This window comes from Bos mutus, chromosome 5, assembly GCF_027580195.1.
Source record: "Bos mutus isolate GX-2022 chromosome 5, NWIPB_WYAK_1.1, whole genome shotgun sequence".
NCBI classification, from domain to species: domain Eukaryota; kingdom Metazoa; phylum Chordata; class Mammalia; order Artiodactyla; family Bovidae; genus Bos; species Bos mutus.
Window position 1 is genome coordinate 43,535,441 of NC_091621.1, and position 18,608 is coordinate 43,554,048.

Genomic DNA, 18,608 nt, shown 5'->3' on the forward strand with positions numbered 1-18,608 from the left:
GAATAAATTCCTAGAAACATACCACCTACCAAGACTAAATCATGAATAGAAAATCTAAGAGATAGATTACTAGTAAGGAGATTAAATCAGTTAGGAACAATCTCCCAACAAACAAAAGTCTAGGACTAGAGGATTTCACTGGGGAATTCTATAAAATATGTAAAGTATTAGTACCAATCATTCTCATACTCTTCCAAGAAACAGAAGAGGAAGAAACACTTCCAAATTCATTTTACAAGGACAGCATTATTCAGATACCAAAACCAGACAAAGATGCACAAGAATTTCTGCATTTCTTAGCATACCATTAAAAAGACAAGCCATGGAGTAGGAAAACATATTTGCAAATCACATATTTGATAATGACTTGCAAAGAATTCTCAACACTCAATAAGAAAATAACCCTATTTTTAAATGTTCAGGGAATGCCCTGGCGGTCCAGTGGTTAGGGTGCCACACTTCCACTCCAGGGGGCACAGGTTCAGTCCTTGGTTGGGGATCTAAGATCCTACGTGCCACACAGCATAGCCAAAAACAATAATAATAATAATAATAATAAATAAAACGTTCAGAAGGTTTGAACAGACACTTCAAATAAGATACATAGATGGCAAATAAGCCCATTAAAAGATGCTTGATATCATTAATCACCGGGAGATGCAGATTAAAACTACAATGAGGGACCACAAGACATTTTTTAGGATGGCTAAGATTAAAAGGATGACCACACCAACTGTGGGTGAGGATGTGGAGCAACTCAACCTCTCATACACTGCTGGTGGTACAACCACTTTGGAAAACAGTTTGGCATTTTCTTTAACAGATAAACATGTACCTACCACGTGACTTACACATTCTACTCATAGGAATTTATCCAGGAGGAAGCATATGTACATGTATAAGACTTGTACACTAATGTTCACAGTAGCTTAATTTTTTTAAGTATATTTATTTCTCTGACTGCATTGAGTCTTAATGCGGCACACAGGATCTTTGTTGTGTCATGCGGGATCTTTTGTTGCAACACAGTGGATCTTTCCTCGAGGTTCACGGACTCTTTAGTTTTGACTAGTGGGTTCCAGGCTCAGCAGTTGTGGCGTGGGGGCTTAGTTGCTCCCCAGAAACTTAGTTGCCTGACCAAAGATCAAACCTGATTCCACTGCATTGCAAGGTGGATTCTTAACCCCTGGACCACCAGGAAAGTCCCCATGGTAGCATCATTTGCAACAGCCAAAAACTGTTAACAACCCAAATGTCCATCAACAGGTGAGTGGATAAACCAATTGTTATAGATCCATACAAAGGAATACTAAGCAGGAAAACCAACGGATGCATGCAACAATATGGATGACTCTCAATTATGCTAAATGAAAGAAGCCAGACCAAAAAATGTAGATATTGTATGATTCCATTAACAGGAATAGGAAATGCAAACTAATCTGTAGCAACAGAAAACAGATCATTGGTGGCCCAGGAGCAGGGAGGACAGGAAAGAGGGGTTACCAAGAGGCAAGAGGTATTTGGGGGAGGTGATAGGTATATTCATTACTTTGACTGAAGCAATGACTTCACGGGTGTGTACATGCATGAAAATGTAACCAAACTAGACAGTTTAAATGTTTGTAGTTTATTGTATGTCAGTTCTACCTCAAGAAAGCTGTTAAGATGGAATATATATTTATAAAATATGTGTAGGGTATAACAAATAATAATGGCTTACCTGGTGGCTCGGTCTTTGAAGAATCTGCCTGCAAAGCTGGAGATCCTGGTTCCATCCCAGGGTAGGGAAGATCCTCTGGAGAAGGAAATAGCAGCCCACTGCAGTATTCTTGCTTGCTAAATCCCATAGACACAGGAGCCTGGTGGACTATAGTCCTTGGGATGGCAAGAATCAGACACAAATTAGCAACTAAACTATGGTAACAAATAATGAAACAACAGAACATTCTTTATATCCATCACCTGGTTTTAAAAAGTAAATATTCTTTTTGAAAATTTATATGTTCCCCAACCACCCTAAAACCCAGGCTTTCCTGTTTAAAACATACGGATGTCTGGAAACATTTTTTGATGTAAATAAGCTCAGTAATGTAGTACATGCATGAATATGTGTGCTAAGCTGCTTCAGTAGTGTCTTACTCTTTGTGACCCTATGGACTGTAGCCCACCAGGCTTCTCTGCCCATGCGATTCTCCAGGCAAGAATACGGGAATGGGATCTTCCTGACCCTGGGAAAGAACCCGCATCTCTTACCTCTATTATTGAACTGCAGGCAGGCTCTTCACCCCTAGCAGCCTGGGAAGCCCCAGTAATGAAGTGGTTTGGCACAGTTTGAAGGTGAAATTTGCCCTTTAAAAGATGGGGGGGCCCAAGACAGTGATTTAAAAACACTCCCATTTTTGGATTTAATAATAGTAATCTCGGCAGACAGCCTCTGCCGAGAATGCAAAAGGGAAAAGTCTTGCTAACTGTGACCAGACAGGCACGTACTTTCATTTCTTTTTTTAAAAAAAGAGGCATAGTGGGGCAAGATGGAACGGAAGTAGGAGGGGGCATGTAGTAATAACTAGGCTTTGGCATTGGCTTGCTGGTGTGGGTTTTAGCCAGGCTTCACCTACAGATCGTTTTCTTAGGAGGGGTCACTGGAAAACAGGCAAGCTGTGAGTACATTCTGCATTTAAAACTGCAGCAGTAGTCTCCAAACAGGAATGCTGCTGCGGCTGCTGCTGCTAAGTCTCTCAGTCGTGCCTGACTCTTAGCGACCCCATGGACTGCAGCCCACCAGGCTCCTCCGTCCATGGGATTCCCCAGGCAAGAGTACTGGAGTGGGTTGCCATTGCCTTCTCCCCAAGCAGGAATAGGGGGTTGTAATCAGCTTTCCTTCTAAGGAAAAGCTGGAAACTTTCTCATTTCACTTCATGAAAAATAATGAGGCAATTTCTGCCAAACATCTATTAATTGGATAAAACGGGTCTCTTGCCCAAGATCTGACTTCAGCTGTGTATTTCCAGCACAGCCAATTCTTCTTTCCTTTGCAGCTGATTGGCTCTGGAGTGTGACCAGAAACCTACTTCCTGCAATTAAAGGAGCAGATCTCTAACTGTTGACCTGTTTTCTGAGTGATGGCGCTTACTATTGTTATCCTCCGGCTGGCCGTCTGCATCCTGGCATTTCCCATGTACCTGCTGGACTTTCTGGGCTTGTGGAACTGGATAGGCAAACAGCAGTTCCCCTACTTCGTGGCGAGGTTCACTGTGATGTACAACAAACAGATGGAGAGCAAAAAGCAGGAGCTCTTCAGCAATCTGCGGGAGTTCACGGGCCCCTCTGGGAAGCTCTCCTTGCTGGAGCTGGGCTGTGGCACGGGGGCCAACTTCAAGTTCTACCCCTCTGGATGCCAGGTGACCTGTGTTGATCCCAACCCCAACTTTGAGAAGTTCTTGATCAAGAGCATTGCCCAGAACCGACACCTGCAGTTTGAGCGCTTCATAGTGGCTGCCGGGGAGAACATGCACCAGGTGGCCTCAGGCTCCATGGATGTGGTGGTCTGCACCCTGGTGCTCTGCTCCGTGAAGAACCAGGAGCAGATCCTCCAGGAAGTGTGCCGAGTGCTGAGGCCGGTGAGAGCGGGCATGAGGAGGGCTGCTTAGTGGCAAGCACATCACCACGGGCAGTCCTCCCAATTTCAGTAGATCAAACACCCTAACATAGAAGTAAAGCTACTAGAAAAAATACTGTTGAATTTTTTTAAGAAAAAATCTTGGAGTGCAGAAGAAGCTTTAAAGAAATAGACTGATAGTACATAAATAAATAAAATTTTAGAACTCCTTCAGGGAAAAGAAATAGATTATAAACAAACTTAAAGTACAAAAAAATTATTAAAATATTTGCTAAGGATGATAGACAATGGGTTAACTTCCTTCATATTAAAAGACATTACAAATCAACAACAGGATTCTTCAATCAATTGGGTTTTTTATTTTTTTTAATTTGTTTATTTTAATTAGAGGCTAATTACTTTACAATATTGGTTTTGCCATACATCAACATGAATCCGCCACGGGAGTACATGTGTTCCCAATCAATTGTTTTTTAAAAAGAGAAAAAGAAGCAAATTACTGGAACAGAAATATAAAGATAGCCAATATGTGATTTAAATGCTTAGTCTTGCAATTAAAGAACAAATTAAAGCAAGATATTTTATAATGGAATCTTAAAAATAAAACAAGTGAATATAACAAAACAGAAACAAATTCACAGATATAGAGAACGATCTAGTGATTACCAGTTGGGAGAGGGGAGAGGGGAGGAGCAGCACAAGGATATGGGATGAAGAGATACAAGCTACTATGTATAAAATAAATAAGCAACAAGGATATATCCTACAGCACAGGTAAATATAGCCATTATTTTGTAATAACTTTAAATGGAGTATGTTGTCGTTCAGTTGTTCAATAGGGCCCAAATCTCTGCAATCCCATGGGCTGCAACACGCCAGGCTTCTCTGTCCTTTACCGTCTCCCGGAGCTTGCTCAAACTCATGTCCATTGAATCAGTGATACCATCCAACCACCTCATCCTCTGTCATTCCCTTCTCCTTCAATCTTTCCCAGCGTCAGGGTCTTTACTAATAAGTCAGCTATTCACATCAGCTGGGTAAAGTTTTGGAGTTTCAGCTTCAGCGTCAATCCTTCCAATGTATGTTCACGGTTGATTTCCTTTAGGATTGACTGGTTTGATCACCTTGCAGTCCAAGGGACTCTCAAGAGTCTTCTCCAACACCACATTTCAAAACCATCAATTCTTTGGCATTCAGCCTTCTTTATGGTCCAACTCTCACATCCATACATGACTACTGGAAAAACCATAGCTTTGACTAGACAGACCTTTGTTGGCAAAGTAATGTCTCTGCTTTCTAATATGTGATCTAGGTTGGTCATAGCTTCTCTTCCAAGGAGCAACCATCTTTTAATTTTGTGGCTGCAGTCACCATCTGCAGTGATTTTGGAGTCCAAGAGAAGAAAGTCTGTCACTGTTTTCATTGTTTCCCCATCTATTTGCCATGAAGTGATGGGACCAGATGCCATGATCTTAGTTTTCTGAAGGTTGAGTTTTAAGCCAGATGTTTCACTCTCCTCTTTCACCTTCATCAGGAGGCTTTTTAGTTCCTCTTTGCTTTCTGCCATAACGGTGGTGTTATCTGCATATCTGAGGTTATTGGTATTTCTCCTGGCAATCTTGATTCCAGCTTGTGCTTTATCCACTTGGTGTTTCTCATGATGTCCTCTGCATATAAACTAAATAAGCAGGGTGACAATATACAGCCTTGATGTGCACCTTTCCCAATTTCGAACCAGTCCATTTTTCCATGTCCGGTTCTAACTGTTGCTTCTTGACTTGCATACAGATTTCTCAAGAGGCAGGTAAGGTGGTTCTGGTACTCCCATCTCTTTAAGAATTTTCCACAGTTTTTTGTGATCCACACAGTCAAAGGCTTTAGCATAGTCAATAAAGCAGAAGTTTTTCTGGAATTCTCTTGCTTTTTCCACAGTGCAATTCAGTTCAGTTCAGTTCATTTCATTTCAGTGACTCAGTCGTGTCCAACTCTTTGCAACCCCATGAATCACAGCACACCAGGACTCCTTGTCCATCACTAACTCCTGGAGTTCACTCAGACTCACGTCCATCGAGTCAGTGATGCCATCCAGCCATCTCATCCTCTGTCGTCCCCTTCTCCTCCTGCCCCCAATCCCTCCCAGCATCAGTGCAATAGATGTTGGCAATTTAATCTCTAGTTTCTCTGCCTTTTCTAAATCCAGCTTCAACATCTGGAAGTTCTTGGTTAATGTACTATTGAAGCCTTACTTGGAGAATTTTCAACATTACTTTGCCAGCATGTGAAATAAGTGCAATTGTTTGGTAGTTTTAATACTGTTTAGCCTTGCCCTTCTTTGGGACTGGATTGAAAACTGACCTTTTCTAGTCCTGTGGCCATTGCTGAGTTTTCCAAATTTGCTGGCATATTGAGTGCAGCACTTTCACAGCATCATCTTTTAGGATTTGAAATAGCTCAACTGGAATTCCATCACCTCCACTAGCTTTGTCGTGAAGCTTCCTAAGGCCCACTTGACTTTGCACTCCAAGATGTCTGGCTCTAGGTAAGTGGTCACACTATCATGGTTATCTGGGTCATGAAGATCTTTTTTGTATAGTGGACAGGGAGGCCTGGCGTGCTGCGATTCATGGGGTCGCAAAGAGTTGGACACGACTGAGCGACTGATCTGATCTGATCTGTGTATTCTTACCACTTCTTCTTAATATCTTTTGCTTCTGTTAGGTCCCTACCATTTCTGTCCTTTATTGTGCCCATCTTTGCATGAAATGTTCCCTTGGTATCTCTAATTTTCTTGAAGATGAGAGAGTTAATTCTTAGGTAGGTTGATGAGGAGTCCAGGGCCCTCAAGGAGGAGAAAGCAACAAAGTTTTTTGTCTACATTCCTTCATCTTAGTCACATAAGACTTTTTTTTATTTAAGCATACAGCTAATGATTACACAACAAAACAACTTATCTTGCTCAAGGGCTTGTTTTTCCTTAAACTCTGTACTAATGATTACATAACAACATTATATCTTGCTGGAAGACATATTTCTCCTTTTTAAGAACCTTCTGACTAATCCTGTTATCTTAAAATGTTTGTTTGTTTTTTGGGGTCTGATAAGACCGTTCTCTTGTTAACAACCATTTGAAAAGGTACATAAGGCCTTGATAAGACTAGTGGGGCCCTCTCTGCCCCCTTCTGATGTCTGTGTCAGAAGCTTTCTCTACCCCTCTTTCACTGTAATAAAATGTTTGCCAGGAAGCTCTGAGTGGACTAAAGCTGAGTCTCTGAATCTGAAGCAAAATTCTCTCCATTGGAGATCACAAACCCGACACTGTTCACCATTCACCACATGCTGTCAAAGAGATCTCTAGTCTTTCCTATTCTATTATTTTCCTCTATTTCTTTGCATTGTTCACTTAAGAAGGCTTTCTTATCTCTCCTTGCTATTCTTTTAAACTCTGCATTCAAATGGGTATAGTTTTCCTTTCTCCTTTGCCTTTAGCTTCTCTTCTTTTCTCAGCTATTTATAAGTCCCCTTCAGACAGCCATTTTTCCTTTTGCATTTCCAAAACCACTTTTCGTACAATGATCACCACTTCCTGTACAATGTCATGAACCTCCGTCCATAGCTCTTCACTCTGTCTATCAGATCTAATCCCTTGACTCTATTTGTCATTCCCACTGTATGAGCATAAGGGATTTGATTGAGGTCATACCTGAATGGCCTAGTGGTTTTCCCTATTTTCGTCAATGTAAGTCTGAATTTGGCAATAAGGAGTTCATGATCTGAGCCACAGTCAGCACTTGGTCTTGTTTTTGCTGACTGTATAGAGCTTCTCCATCTTTGGCTGCAAAGAATATAACCAATCTGATTTCTGTATGGACCCTCTGGTGATGTCCATGTGTAGAGTCACCTTGTGTCGTCAGAAGAGGGTGTTTGCTATGACCAGTGAGTTCTCTTGACAAAACTCGGTTAGCCTTTGCCCTGCTTCATTTTGTCCTTTAAGGCCAAACTTGCCTGTTACTCCAGGTATCTCTTGACTTCCTGCTTTTGCATTCCAGTCCCCTATTATGAAAAGGACATCTTTTTTTGGTGTTTGTTCTAGCTATAAGGTCTTGTAGGTCTTCCTAGAACTGTTCAACTTCACCTTCTTTGGCATTAGTGATTGGGACATAGACTTGGATTATTGTGGTATTTAATGGCTTGCCTTGGAAACAGAGATCATTCTGTTGTTCTGAGATTATACCCAAGTACTGCATTTTGGACTCTCTTGCTGACTATGAGGGCTACTCCTTTTCTTCTTAGGGATTCTTGCCCACAGTAGTAAATATAATGGTCATCTGAATTAAATTTGCTCATTCCTGTGCATTTTAGTTCACTGATTCCTAAAATGTCGATATTCACCCTTGCCATCTCCTGTCTGAGCACTTCCAATTTACCTTGATTCATGGACCTAAGATTCCAGGTTCCTATGAAATATTGTTCTTTACAGCATCAGACTTTACTTTTACCACCAGACACATCCACAGCTGGGCATTGTTTCTGCTTTGGCGCAGCCTCTTCATTCCTTCTGGAGCTCTTTCTCAACTCTTCTCCAGTAGTATACTGGGTGCCTACTGACCTGGGGAGTTCATCTTTCAATGTCATACCTTTTTTACTTTTCATTCTGTTCATGGGGTTCTCAAGGCAAGTAACTTTGCCATTCCACTGAAGAAGGGTAGAGGGGCAAGACAGGAATGTGGGAGAAGAGATACAAACTACTATGTATAAAATAAATAAACAATAAGGATATGTTCTACAGCACAGGGAAATACAGCCATTATTTTGTAATAACTTTAAATGGAGTATAAGCTATAAAAATTCTGAATCACTATGTTGTATACCTGAAACTAATATTATAAATCAACTACACTTTAATTAAAAAGAAAGTAAAGCAAGATGCTACTTTACCGACTATTCTATCAGAAACTTTTAAGTTCAATATAGTGTTGGGGTAGGTTTGGAGGACTGGATACCCCAGTTGGAAGAAGTGTCCTCTTTGGAGGGCAATTTAATAATATTAAATTTTCAAGTACACTTACTCCTTCATCCAATAGGAATTTATCCTATAGCTATACTGTATAAATGTGCAAAAACTCATTTATATGTGAAAATATTTATTACAGTATTTGCAACACCACAAATTGAAGTGAAGTGAAGTTGCTCAGTTGTGTCCGACTCTCTGCGACCCCATAGACTGCAGCCTGCCAGACTCCTCTGTCCATGGGATTTTCCAGGCAATAGTACTGGAGTGGATTACCATTTCCTTCTCCAGGGGATCTTCCCGACCCAGGGCTCAAACCCAGGTCTCCCGCATTGTAGACAGACGCTTTACCATCTGAGCCACCAGGAAGTAAATACCCATCAGTCAGAGGCTGTTAAGTAAATTTTCACATAGTATAAAGAATTTCTGTGCATCTGTTAAAAAGAACAAGGAAGAGTTACCTATGTTGATATGAAAAAAATCCTCGACTTAGTATTAATTTAAAAGGTAACAAAAACAGAATATTATGTAGAATACAAGTCCATTTGTGTGTGTTGGGGGAAGAATATACCTATATAAGTATTTATGTTAATGAGAATGATACATAAGAAACTATTAACAGTTACCTCTTGGGAAGGGAATTGGATGAGGGGAAAGAATTATTTTTCATTTTATACCTCTTTGTATAGTTTGAAATCTTTATACCTATATGTAATTTTCACATATTACCTTTATTGGTTATTTAAAAATTAGTTTTACAGTATTTTCTAAATATAGGTGAACATACATTAAGTGTGAACATCTTAACATTTGAATTTACTATTCTAGGGGAAAAGGATGTTCTGTAATTCCCAGTTTTATTTTCTAACAGAGGAAGTTCCTCAGGAAGAAAAGGACTTGAAGAAAGTGTTTTGAGACAATAATATACAATCAAATCTAGTATCCCTGGGGTCCCTCTCTGCCCCCACCACAGATAACAGAATCTACACAAGTTCAAGTCACTTATATAAAATGGTGGACAATCTGCATATAAGTTATGCACATCCTCCCACATACTTTAAATCATCTCTAGGTTACTTAGCATACCTAATATAATGTAATTGCTACGTAAATAGTTGCCAGCATGTGGCAAATTCAAGTTTGGCTTTTTTGTAACTTTCTGGATTTTTTCCAGTTTTTTCGATCTGTAGCTGCTTACTTCTGAGGACACGGAACCTATGGATACCGAGCGCTTTGCTGTGCTTAGTCGTTCAGTCGTGTCCGATTCTTGGCAACCCTATGCACTGTAGCCCACCAGTCTCCTCTGTCCATAGGGATTCTCCAGGCAAGAATACTGGAATGGGTTGCCATGACCTCCTCCAACGGATCTTCCCAACCCAGGGATCAAACCCAGGTCTCCCACATTGCAGGCAGATTCTTTACCATTTGAGCCACCAGGGAAGCCCAAGAATACTGGAATGGGAAGCCTATCCCTTTTCTGGGGGAACTTCCCAACCTAGGAATCAAACTGGTGTCTCCTGAATTGCAGGTGGATTCTTTACCAGCTGAGCTCTCAGGGAAGCCATTGATACCAAGGGCTGAGGGCCAACTATAATTCTGTCTTTGGCTCAAGGATAGGCCAACATCAAAATAGTATCTGAAAAATGTCTGATTCTGATACTCACATCCTGGATGCTTCTGTCCTAAGATTGGGCATTAACTGGCACAGTTAGGAGACATTTTGCTTATAGTGCTACTAATCTTACGCTTCTGCAAAGCAAATAATGATCACCTCAGGTTTAAGCACTGAGAATGCTCTTAGGGGATCATATTCTTCCTTTAACTCCTACAAAGCACCCTCTCACTGCTGAATAGAACCAGGGACTTTCCTACATTCTCATTCACCCCATCACGCATTCCTTAACACAGGGACTGTCTTCATGTTGGGTTGGGGAAACAGACCTAGGGAAGTTAAGAAACTTGCCCCACATTACACAGCCAGCAGATCTGACTTTAATGCACATATTCTTCTCACTGCACCACAGTGCTTATCACTGGAGCTTTGTGTTGCTCCAACTTCAACATTTCTATCATTTTTGCTGGCTATTCTCCCTCTGCCCATCCCCTAAACACTGGAATTTCTATTTTGGTTCTAATTTTGCTTATTTACACTCCCTGTGCAATCTCATGCCCCTCAAAGTTTTCAATTATCTTGTACATAGATGGTTTCCAAATCTAAGTATCAAGCTCAGATCTCTCTTCTAACTCCAAATGTTCAAGTCCAGTTGTCTACACAGCAGTCACCTGAATGGGTAACAGGCATCTCTAACATAACCTGTATAACCCAGAGCACATCAGCAACCTCCCAGGCACAGGTCTCCTCTTCTCCTCTGGCCTCTTCTATGGAGAAATTTTTTTTCCACTAGGAAATTTCAAGTTTTCCATTCCTAAACACAGGTCTCATGCTTGCCCACAGAATTAGGGGGAACTCCCTCTCTAAACTCTGCTTTGGACAGTCAAGACTAGGGAAGCTAGAAGAGGCTAAGGAGAATGGGACACTCACCATGGGTTTTAGAGGTACTCATTGGTCCCTTTCCTCCTTCTCCCCCCAAGATGTAGATAAGTAGAAAACTTCTGAAGACTCCTTAATAATGTATAGCTACTACTGTGTCCAAACTTGACCTGGACTGTCCCAGATGAAAGCAGCAATTGCTGTTATATGACAGTTACTTACACACAGCATCCACAGATTGAATAAAATAACTAATGACAAAATATTATCATGAACTGCTTGTAAACAGCCAGTGGGAATTTGCTGTATGATGCAGGGACCTCAACCTGGTGCTCTGTGACAACCTAGAGGGGTGGGATGAGGTAGGAGATGGGAGGGAAGTTTCAGAGGGAGGTGACATATGTATACCTATGGCTGATGTGTGTTGAGGTATGGCAGAAACCAACACAATATTGTAAAGCAATTATTCTCCAATTAAACAAATCAAAGGAAGAAAAATGTTATCATGAATTTAGTAAGACTTTTAGATGGCTCCATATTTTTTTAAAAATTTCAACAAACCAAAAATGTATGCTTTTATTTTAAATTTTTTTCCCTATTTTGAAAGTTAATTTGTATTGAAGTATAGTTGCTTTACAATGTTGCATTAGTTTCTACTGCACAGCAAATAGAATGTCTTTTGGATTTCAGTCCCATGCAGATCACCACAGTGCACTAAGCAGTGCTGTACGATATGTTCTCATTTGTTAGGTGATTCAGTTTTTTAAATTACTCCTATCATTTACATTCTGTGACAATGGTACAAAATATAAAACATGGTTATTTAGCACCAAGCAGTGCTTGGCATGGATTCAGATTCCCACAGGTTTGCAAAGCAGAGCCTAAGAACAATTTTCAGATAAAATTAAAGTTTATTTTAAAATGTAATTAAAAGGCAAACAACAAATGGGGAGAAAACATTTGTAGTGTACATAGTCTAACTATACTAAAAGCCTTTACAGATCAGTAAGAAAAAAGCCAACAGCCTATTAGAAAACTGATAATGGACATCAAGAGACAAATCAGAAAAGAAGAAATCTAAACAACCAATAACATTTAGTAAAAGATGTTAGGATTATTAAAGATATGCATGTTATCAAAAATACCACATTACATACCAAGTTGATCAAAAAATGTATCGATGAGCATTTATTGGAAATGGGCACTCATATCTGTTGCTGGTATGAATGCAAATTGCTGCAACTTTTCCAAAGGGCAGTTTGAAAACAGGTTTCTCAGGTGGCTTATTGGTAAAGAATCTGCCTGCCAATGCAGGAGGTGCAGATTTGATCCCCAGGTTGGGAAGATCCCTTGGAGAGGAAATGGCAACCCACTCCAGTATTCTAGCCTGTAAAATCCATGGGCAGAGGAGATTGGTGGGCTACAGTCCATGGGGTCGCAAAGAGTTGGAGGTGACTGAGGAACTGAGCACACAAGCAATTTGACAACCTGTATCAACAGTTGGACTTCCCTGGTGGCTCAGTCGGTAAAGCATCTGCCTACAAGGTGGGAGACCCGGGTTCGATCCCTGGGTCAGGAAGATCCCCTGGAGAAGGAAATGGCAACCCACTCCAGTACTATTGCCTGGAAAATCCCATGGACAGAGGAGCCTGGTAGGCTACAGTCCATGGGGTCGCAGGAGTCGGACATGACTGAGCGACTTCACTTTCACTTGCACCAGCAGTTTTAAAAAGGCACAGACTTTTGATTCAGCAACTCTACTTTTTAGCAAGTTATTTATTTGGAAACAATTTTAGATGGTCATGAACACTTATGGGTAAGGATGTTCACTGTAACAGTATTTAGAGTAGTGAAAACCTGGAAATAGTCTAAATGAGAATGGTTAAATAGGAGATGGTAACTTTAGTGATGTGAAATACTGTGTAAAGATTTTGTATTGTTTCTTTTTTTTGTAAAGATTTTCTAAACCATGTTTTAGAATAATACTCAAATACATAGATAAAAGAAAAGATTATAAAATAGAATGTATATTCCAATCCTAGTATTAGGGGGAAAATACATATTCATATAAAAGTACATACAAAATCTTAACAGTAGTTATCTCGAGGTAATGAAAGGTGGTTGACTGTTTTTATTTGTAAACTTTTCTCTATTTTCTAAATTTTCTAAAATAAACATATTGGTGCGACAGTATTACAAGCCTCTGGAGTCAGACAACTCAAGTTAAAAACCTGGTTCTGACATTTGTAGGTTGTATGATGTTGAGCAAGTTGTTTATCTTCTATGTGACTGTTTCCTTACCTGTGAAAAATAGGAATGATAATAATATTTACCAAAGAAGTGCATTGTGACGATTAAGTGGATTAACATGTGACAAACAGGCATTAAGGATAGGCTCTTGACTACTTTAAATTGCTTTAAATTTTAGCTATTATTATCTATTCCTCTATGAACAGACAGTATAGACTGGCAGCTCTGTAGACAATCTGACAGAAGATGATACTATTAACCACAACGGTATCGTAGTAAGCTTGGATTTCTCCATGTCTTCTCATGAAGTTGGCCTCTAGGGCCACCGAAATCTGACATTTAGTCATCTTATAAATATATATAATCTGACATATAATAAATATAATATATAATCTGACATTTAGTCATCTTGTTTTCCCCACACTAAAATCCTTGGTGTATTTTGTTTTGTTTTCCCTTTTCTTTCTCAGAGAGGAGATTTTTATTTCACGGAGCACATATTAGGTTGGAGTAAAAGTAATTATGGTTTTACATTTTTGAAATTTGCTGTTTGATATTAGAATATGTTCTTAAATATGGTTATGTTATACATCATTTTAATGCACATTTCTTGCTTCGTTATTTTGCTAATGACTTTTTGTGTTTTTTCCCCAAAACTTTAAACTTTTTCTTTTGTATTGGGGTATAGCCAATAGAAATGTTGCGGTAGTTTCGGGTGAACAATGAAGGGACTCGGCCACACATATACATGTATCTGTTCTCCTCTAAACCCCCTCCCATCCAGACTGGTACACAACTGTTGAGTAGAGTTCCATGTGCTATACAATAGGTCCTAGTTGGTTATCCATTTGAACATAGCAGTGTGCACTTGACCTTCCCAAACTCCCTGACTCTCCCTTCCCCCTGACAACCATAAGTTTGTTTTCCAAGTCTGTGAATCTCTTTCTTTTTTGTAAGGAAGTTCATTTGTTTCATTTCTTTTTAGATTCCACATATAAAGGATGTCATACAATATTTCTCCTTCTCTGTCTGACTTACTTCACTCAGTATGGTACTCTCTAGATTCATCCATGTTGCTATAAATGGCATTATTTCATTCTTTTTAATAGCTGAGTAAGATTCCATTCTGTATGTGTACCATACCTTCTTTATCCAGTCCTCTCTCAATGGACATTTAGGTTGCTTGATGTCTGACTATTGTAAACAGTGCTGCAGTGAATATTGGGATGCATGTGACCTTTTGGGTCATGTTTTCCTCTGGATGAATGTCCAGGAGTGGGATCGCAGTGTCATAAGGTAGCTTAATGCAGGAGATACAGGTTTGATCCCTGGATCAGGAAGATCCGCCAGAGGAGGGCATGGCATCCCACGCCAGTATTCTTGCCTGGAGAATCACAGACAGAGGAGCCTGGTGGGCTTCTGTCCATAGGCCTCAAACAGTCTGACACAACCGAAGGGACAGTACACAGAGTGTAAGAGGCTCCCTTTCCCCCACACCCTCTCCAGCATTTGTTGTGAATTTTTTAATGACAGCCATTCTGATCGGTGTGAGGTGATATTTCATTGTAGTTTTGATTTGCATTTCTCTAATAACTAGCGATGTTGAAAATCTTTTCATGTGCCTGTTGGCCATCTGTATGTCTTCTTTGAAGAAATGTATATTCAGGCCTTCTGCCCATTTTTTCAGTGGGTTGTTTGTTTTGAAGCTGTTAAGCATCATAAGCTGTTTGAAAAGTTTGGAGACTAATCCCTCAGGGCTCACTTGCAAATATTTTCTCCCAATATGTAGGTTGTCTTTTCATTTTGTTTATATTTTCCTTTGCTGTGCAAAAGCTTTTGAGTTTAAGTAGGTCCCAGTTGTTTATTTTTTGTTTTGTTTCCATTATTCTGTGAGATGGATTTAAAAAGATATTGCTGCGATTTATGTCAGAGAGTGTTCTGTATATGTTTTCCTCTAGGAGTTTTATAGTGTCCAGTCTCACATTAGTGAGACTCTCTCTTTAATTAATTTTGAACTTATTTTTGTGTATGAAGTTAAAGAATACCATGATCAAATGAGATTCATCTCAGGGATGCAAGGAATTTTCAATATCTGCAAATCAATTTGATAGACCACATAAACAAACTGAAGAATAAAAACCATACAATCATCTCAATAAATGCAGAAAAAGCTTTTGACAAAATTCAGCACCCATTTATGATAAAAACTCTCCAGAAACTGGGCATAGAGGGTACATACCTCAACATTACAAAGGCCTTATATGACAAAACCACAGCTAGCATCATACTCAATGATGAAAAGCTGAAAGCATCCCCTCTAAGATCAGGAATAAGACAAGGATGTCCACTCTCATCACTTTTATTCAACATAGTGTTGGAAGTCCTAGGTACAAGAATCAGAAAAGAAAAGAAAAAGAAGTTAAAGGAAATCTAAATTGGAAAAGAAGCTAAACTATCACTATTTGCAGATGATATGATACTATACATACATACAAGATCCTAAAGATGGTACCAGAAAACTACTAGAACTCATCAGTGAATTTGGTAAAGTTGTAGGTTAAAAAATCAATACACAGAAATCTGTTGCATTTATATGCACTAACAATGAAAGATCAGAAAAAGAAATTCAAGAAGCAATTCCATTTACCATCACATCAAAAAGAACAAAAAACCTAGGAATAAACTTCAGTTCAGTTCAGTTGTGTCTGACTCTTTGCAACCACATGAATTGCAGCACACCAGGCCTCCCTGTCCATCACCAACTCCCAGAGTTCACTCAGACTCGTGTCCATAGAGTCACTGATGCCATCCAGCCATCTCATCTTCTGTTGTCCCCTTCTCCTCCTGCCCCCCAATCCCTCCCAGCATCAGGGTTTTTTCCAATGAGTCAACTCTTCACATGAGGTGGCCAAAGTACTGAAGTTTCAGCTTTAGCATCAGTCCTTCCAAAGAACACCCAGGACTGATCTCCTTTAGAATGGATTGGTTGGATCTCCTTGCAGTCCAAGGGGCTCTCAAGAGTCTTCTCCAACACCGCAGTTCAAAAGCATCAATTCTTCAGTGCTCAGCTTTCTTCACAATCCAACTCTCACATCCATACATGACTACTGGAAAAACCATAGCCTTGACTAGATGGACCTTTGTTGGGAAAATAATGTCTCTGCTTTTGAATACACTATCTAGGTTGGTCAAAATTTTCCTTCCAAGGAGTAAACATCTTATAATTTCATGGCTGCACTCACCATCTACAGTGATTTTGGAGCCCCCAAAAATAAAGTCTGACACTGTTTCCCCATCTATTTCCCATGAAGTGATGGGACCAGATGCCATGATCTTAGTTTTCTGAATGTTGAGCTTTAAGCCAACTTTTCCACTCTCCTCTTTCACTTTCATCAAGAGGCCTTTTAGTTCCTCTTCACTTTCTGCCATAAGGGTGGTATCGTCTGCATATCTGAGGTTATTGATATTTATCCTGGCAATAAACTTACCGGCAATGGCACCCCACTCCAGTACTTTTGCCTGGAAAATCCCATGGATGGAGGAGCCTGTTAGGCTGCAGTCCATGGGGTCGTGAGGAGTCAGACACAACTGAGCAACTTCACTTTCACTTTTCACTTTGATGCATTGGAGAAGGAAATGGCAACCCACTCCAGTGTTCTTGCCTGGAGAATCCCAGGGACGGGGGAGCCTGGTGGGCTGCCATCTATGGGGTTGCACAGAGTTGGACACGACTAAAGCGACTTAGCAGTAGCAGCAGCAAGGACAAAAAAGACCTATACTCTGAAAATGATAAGATACTGATGAAAGAAATCAAAGACATAAACAGATGGAAAGATATACCATGTTTGTGGATTGGAAGAATCAATATTGTCAAAATGACTATACTGCCCAAGGTGGCAATCTACAGATTCAGTGCAATCCCTATCAAATTACCAATGGCATTCTTCATAGAACCAGAACAAAAAATTGCGAAGTTTGTATAGAGACAGAAAAGACCCTGAATGGCCACAGCAATCTTGAAAAAGAAAAATGGAGCTGGAGGAATCAGGCTCCCTGACTTTATACTATACTACAAAACTATAGTCATCAAAACAGTATGGTTCTGGCACAAAATTAGAAATAGAGATTAAAGGAACAAGATAGAAAACTCAGAAATAAACACATGCACCTATGGTCAATTAATCTATGACAAAGGAGGCAAGACTACACAATGCTGGAAAGACAGTCCCTTCAACAAATGGTGCTGGGAAATCTGGACACTCACATGTAACAACAACAACAAAAAAAGTAGAAATCATCCTTTGAATGTTGATCTTTACCTGGGCTAGCAATATGTGGTATGTGATGATGGACAGCAGCAGTTCCCAGTCAGCCTCGCCATCATGAAGGAAAACAACCAAAACACTTACAACCACTCTGTGTACCCAGCCATTCTGTTTTTCACTTTCAGTACAATATTCAATAAATTACATGAATATTCAACACTGTATTATAAAATAGACTTTGTGTTTGATGATTGTGCCTATCTACAAGCTACTGTAAGGATGCCAGGCATGTTTAAAGTGGCTAGGCTAAGCTGTGATGTTCAGTAGGTGCATGGGTGCATACTCAGTCATTTCATTTCTGTCCAACTCTTTGCGACCCTATGGACTGTAGCCCACCAGGCTGCTCTGTCCATGGGATTCTCCAGGCAAGAATACTGAAGTGGGCTGCCATGCCCTCCTCCAGGGGACCTTTCTGACCCTGGGATGGAACCCGCATCTCCTGCATTTCCTGCATTGCAGGTGGACTCTTTACCGCTGAGTCACTGGAAATACCTGTTCAGTAAGTAAGGTAGTATTGAATGAATTTTTGACTTAATGTATTTTCGACTTATGATGGGTTTATCAAGATGTAACTCGATCATGAGTTAAGGAAGATATACATGTCTCTTTGTCAGCTAATCAACTCCAACCTTTAAGTTCTTGTGTCTGATGTTTATAGATTTTTCTGTTTCTTCCATCACTGGGTATCCTCAGAAACTTCTGCTTCTAGTATTCTGTGCTGACAGAAGCTAGATACCCAAGCTAAAAGAACTGTGAGTCAATCCGGAGTTAAAAAGCTCTGAATGAAAGACTGGGCCTACCTATATATTTGAGAGTGTTAACTTTGTGGTGTTCATGCTCTGTGGCTTGTTGCTGGCTTTCTGATGTGTTCCAGATGCTAACATTGATAGTTAAGTAAACTCTAGGTTCAAGAAA

The 18,608-nt window shown here is 40.0% G+C and overlaps 1 protein-coding gene across 1 annotated transcript in view; it reads left to right on the forward strand.

The window, feature by feature from the left end:
• The first annotated feature begins 3,116 nt into the window (after positions 1-3,116).
• LOC102272833 (thiol S-methyltransferase TMT1A) overlaps positions 3,117-18,608 on the forward strand; it is a 41,100-nt gene continuing 25,608 nt past the window's right edge. The window contains exon 1 of the mRNA XM_005892034.2: positions 3,117-3,620. Within this exon, the coding sequence (XP_005892096.2) occupies positions 3,123-3,620 (498 nt within the window). The 5' untranslated portion in view covers positions 3,117-3,122. The remainder of the gene's footprint in view (positions 3,621-18,608) is intronic.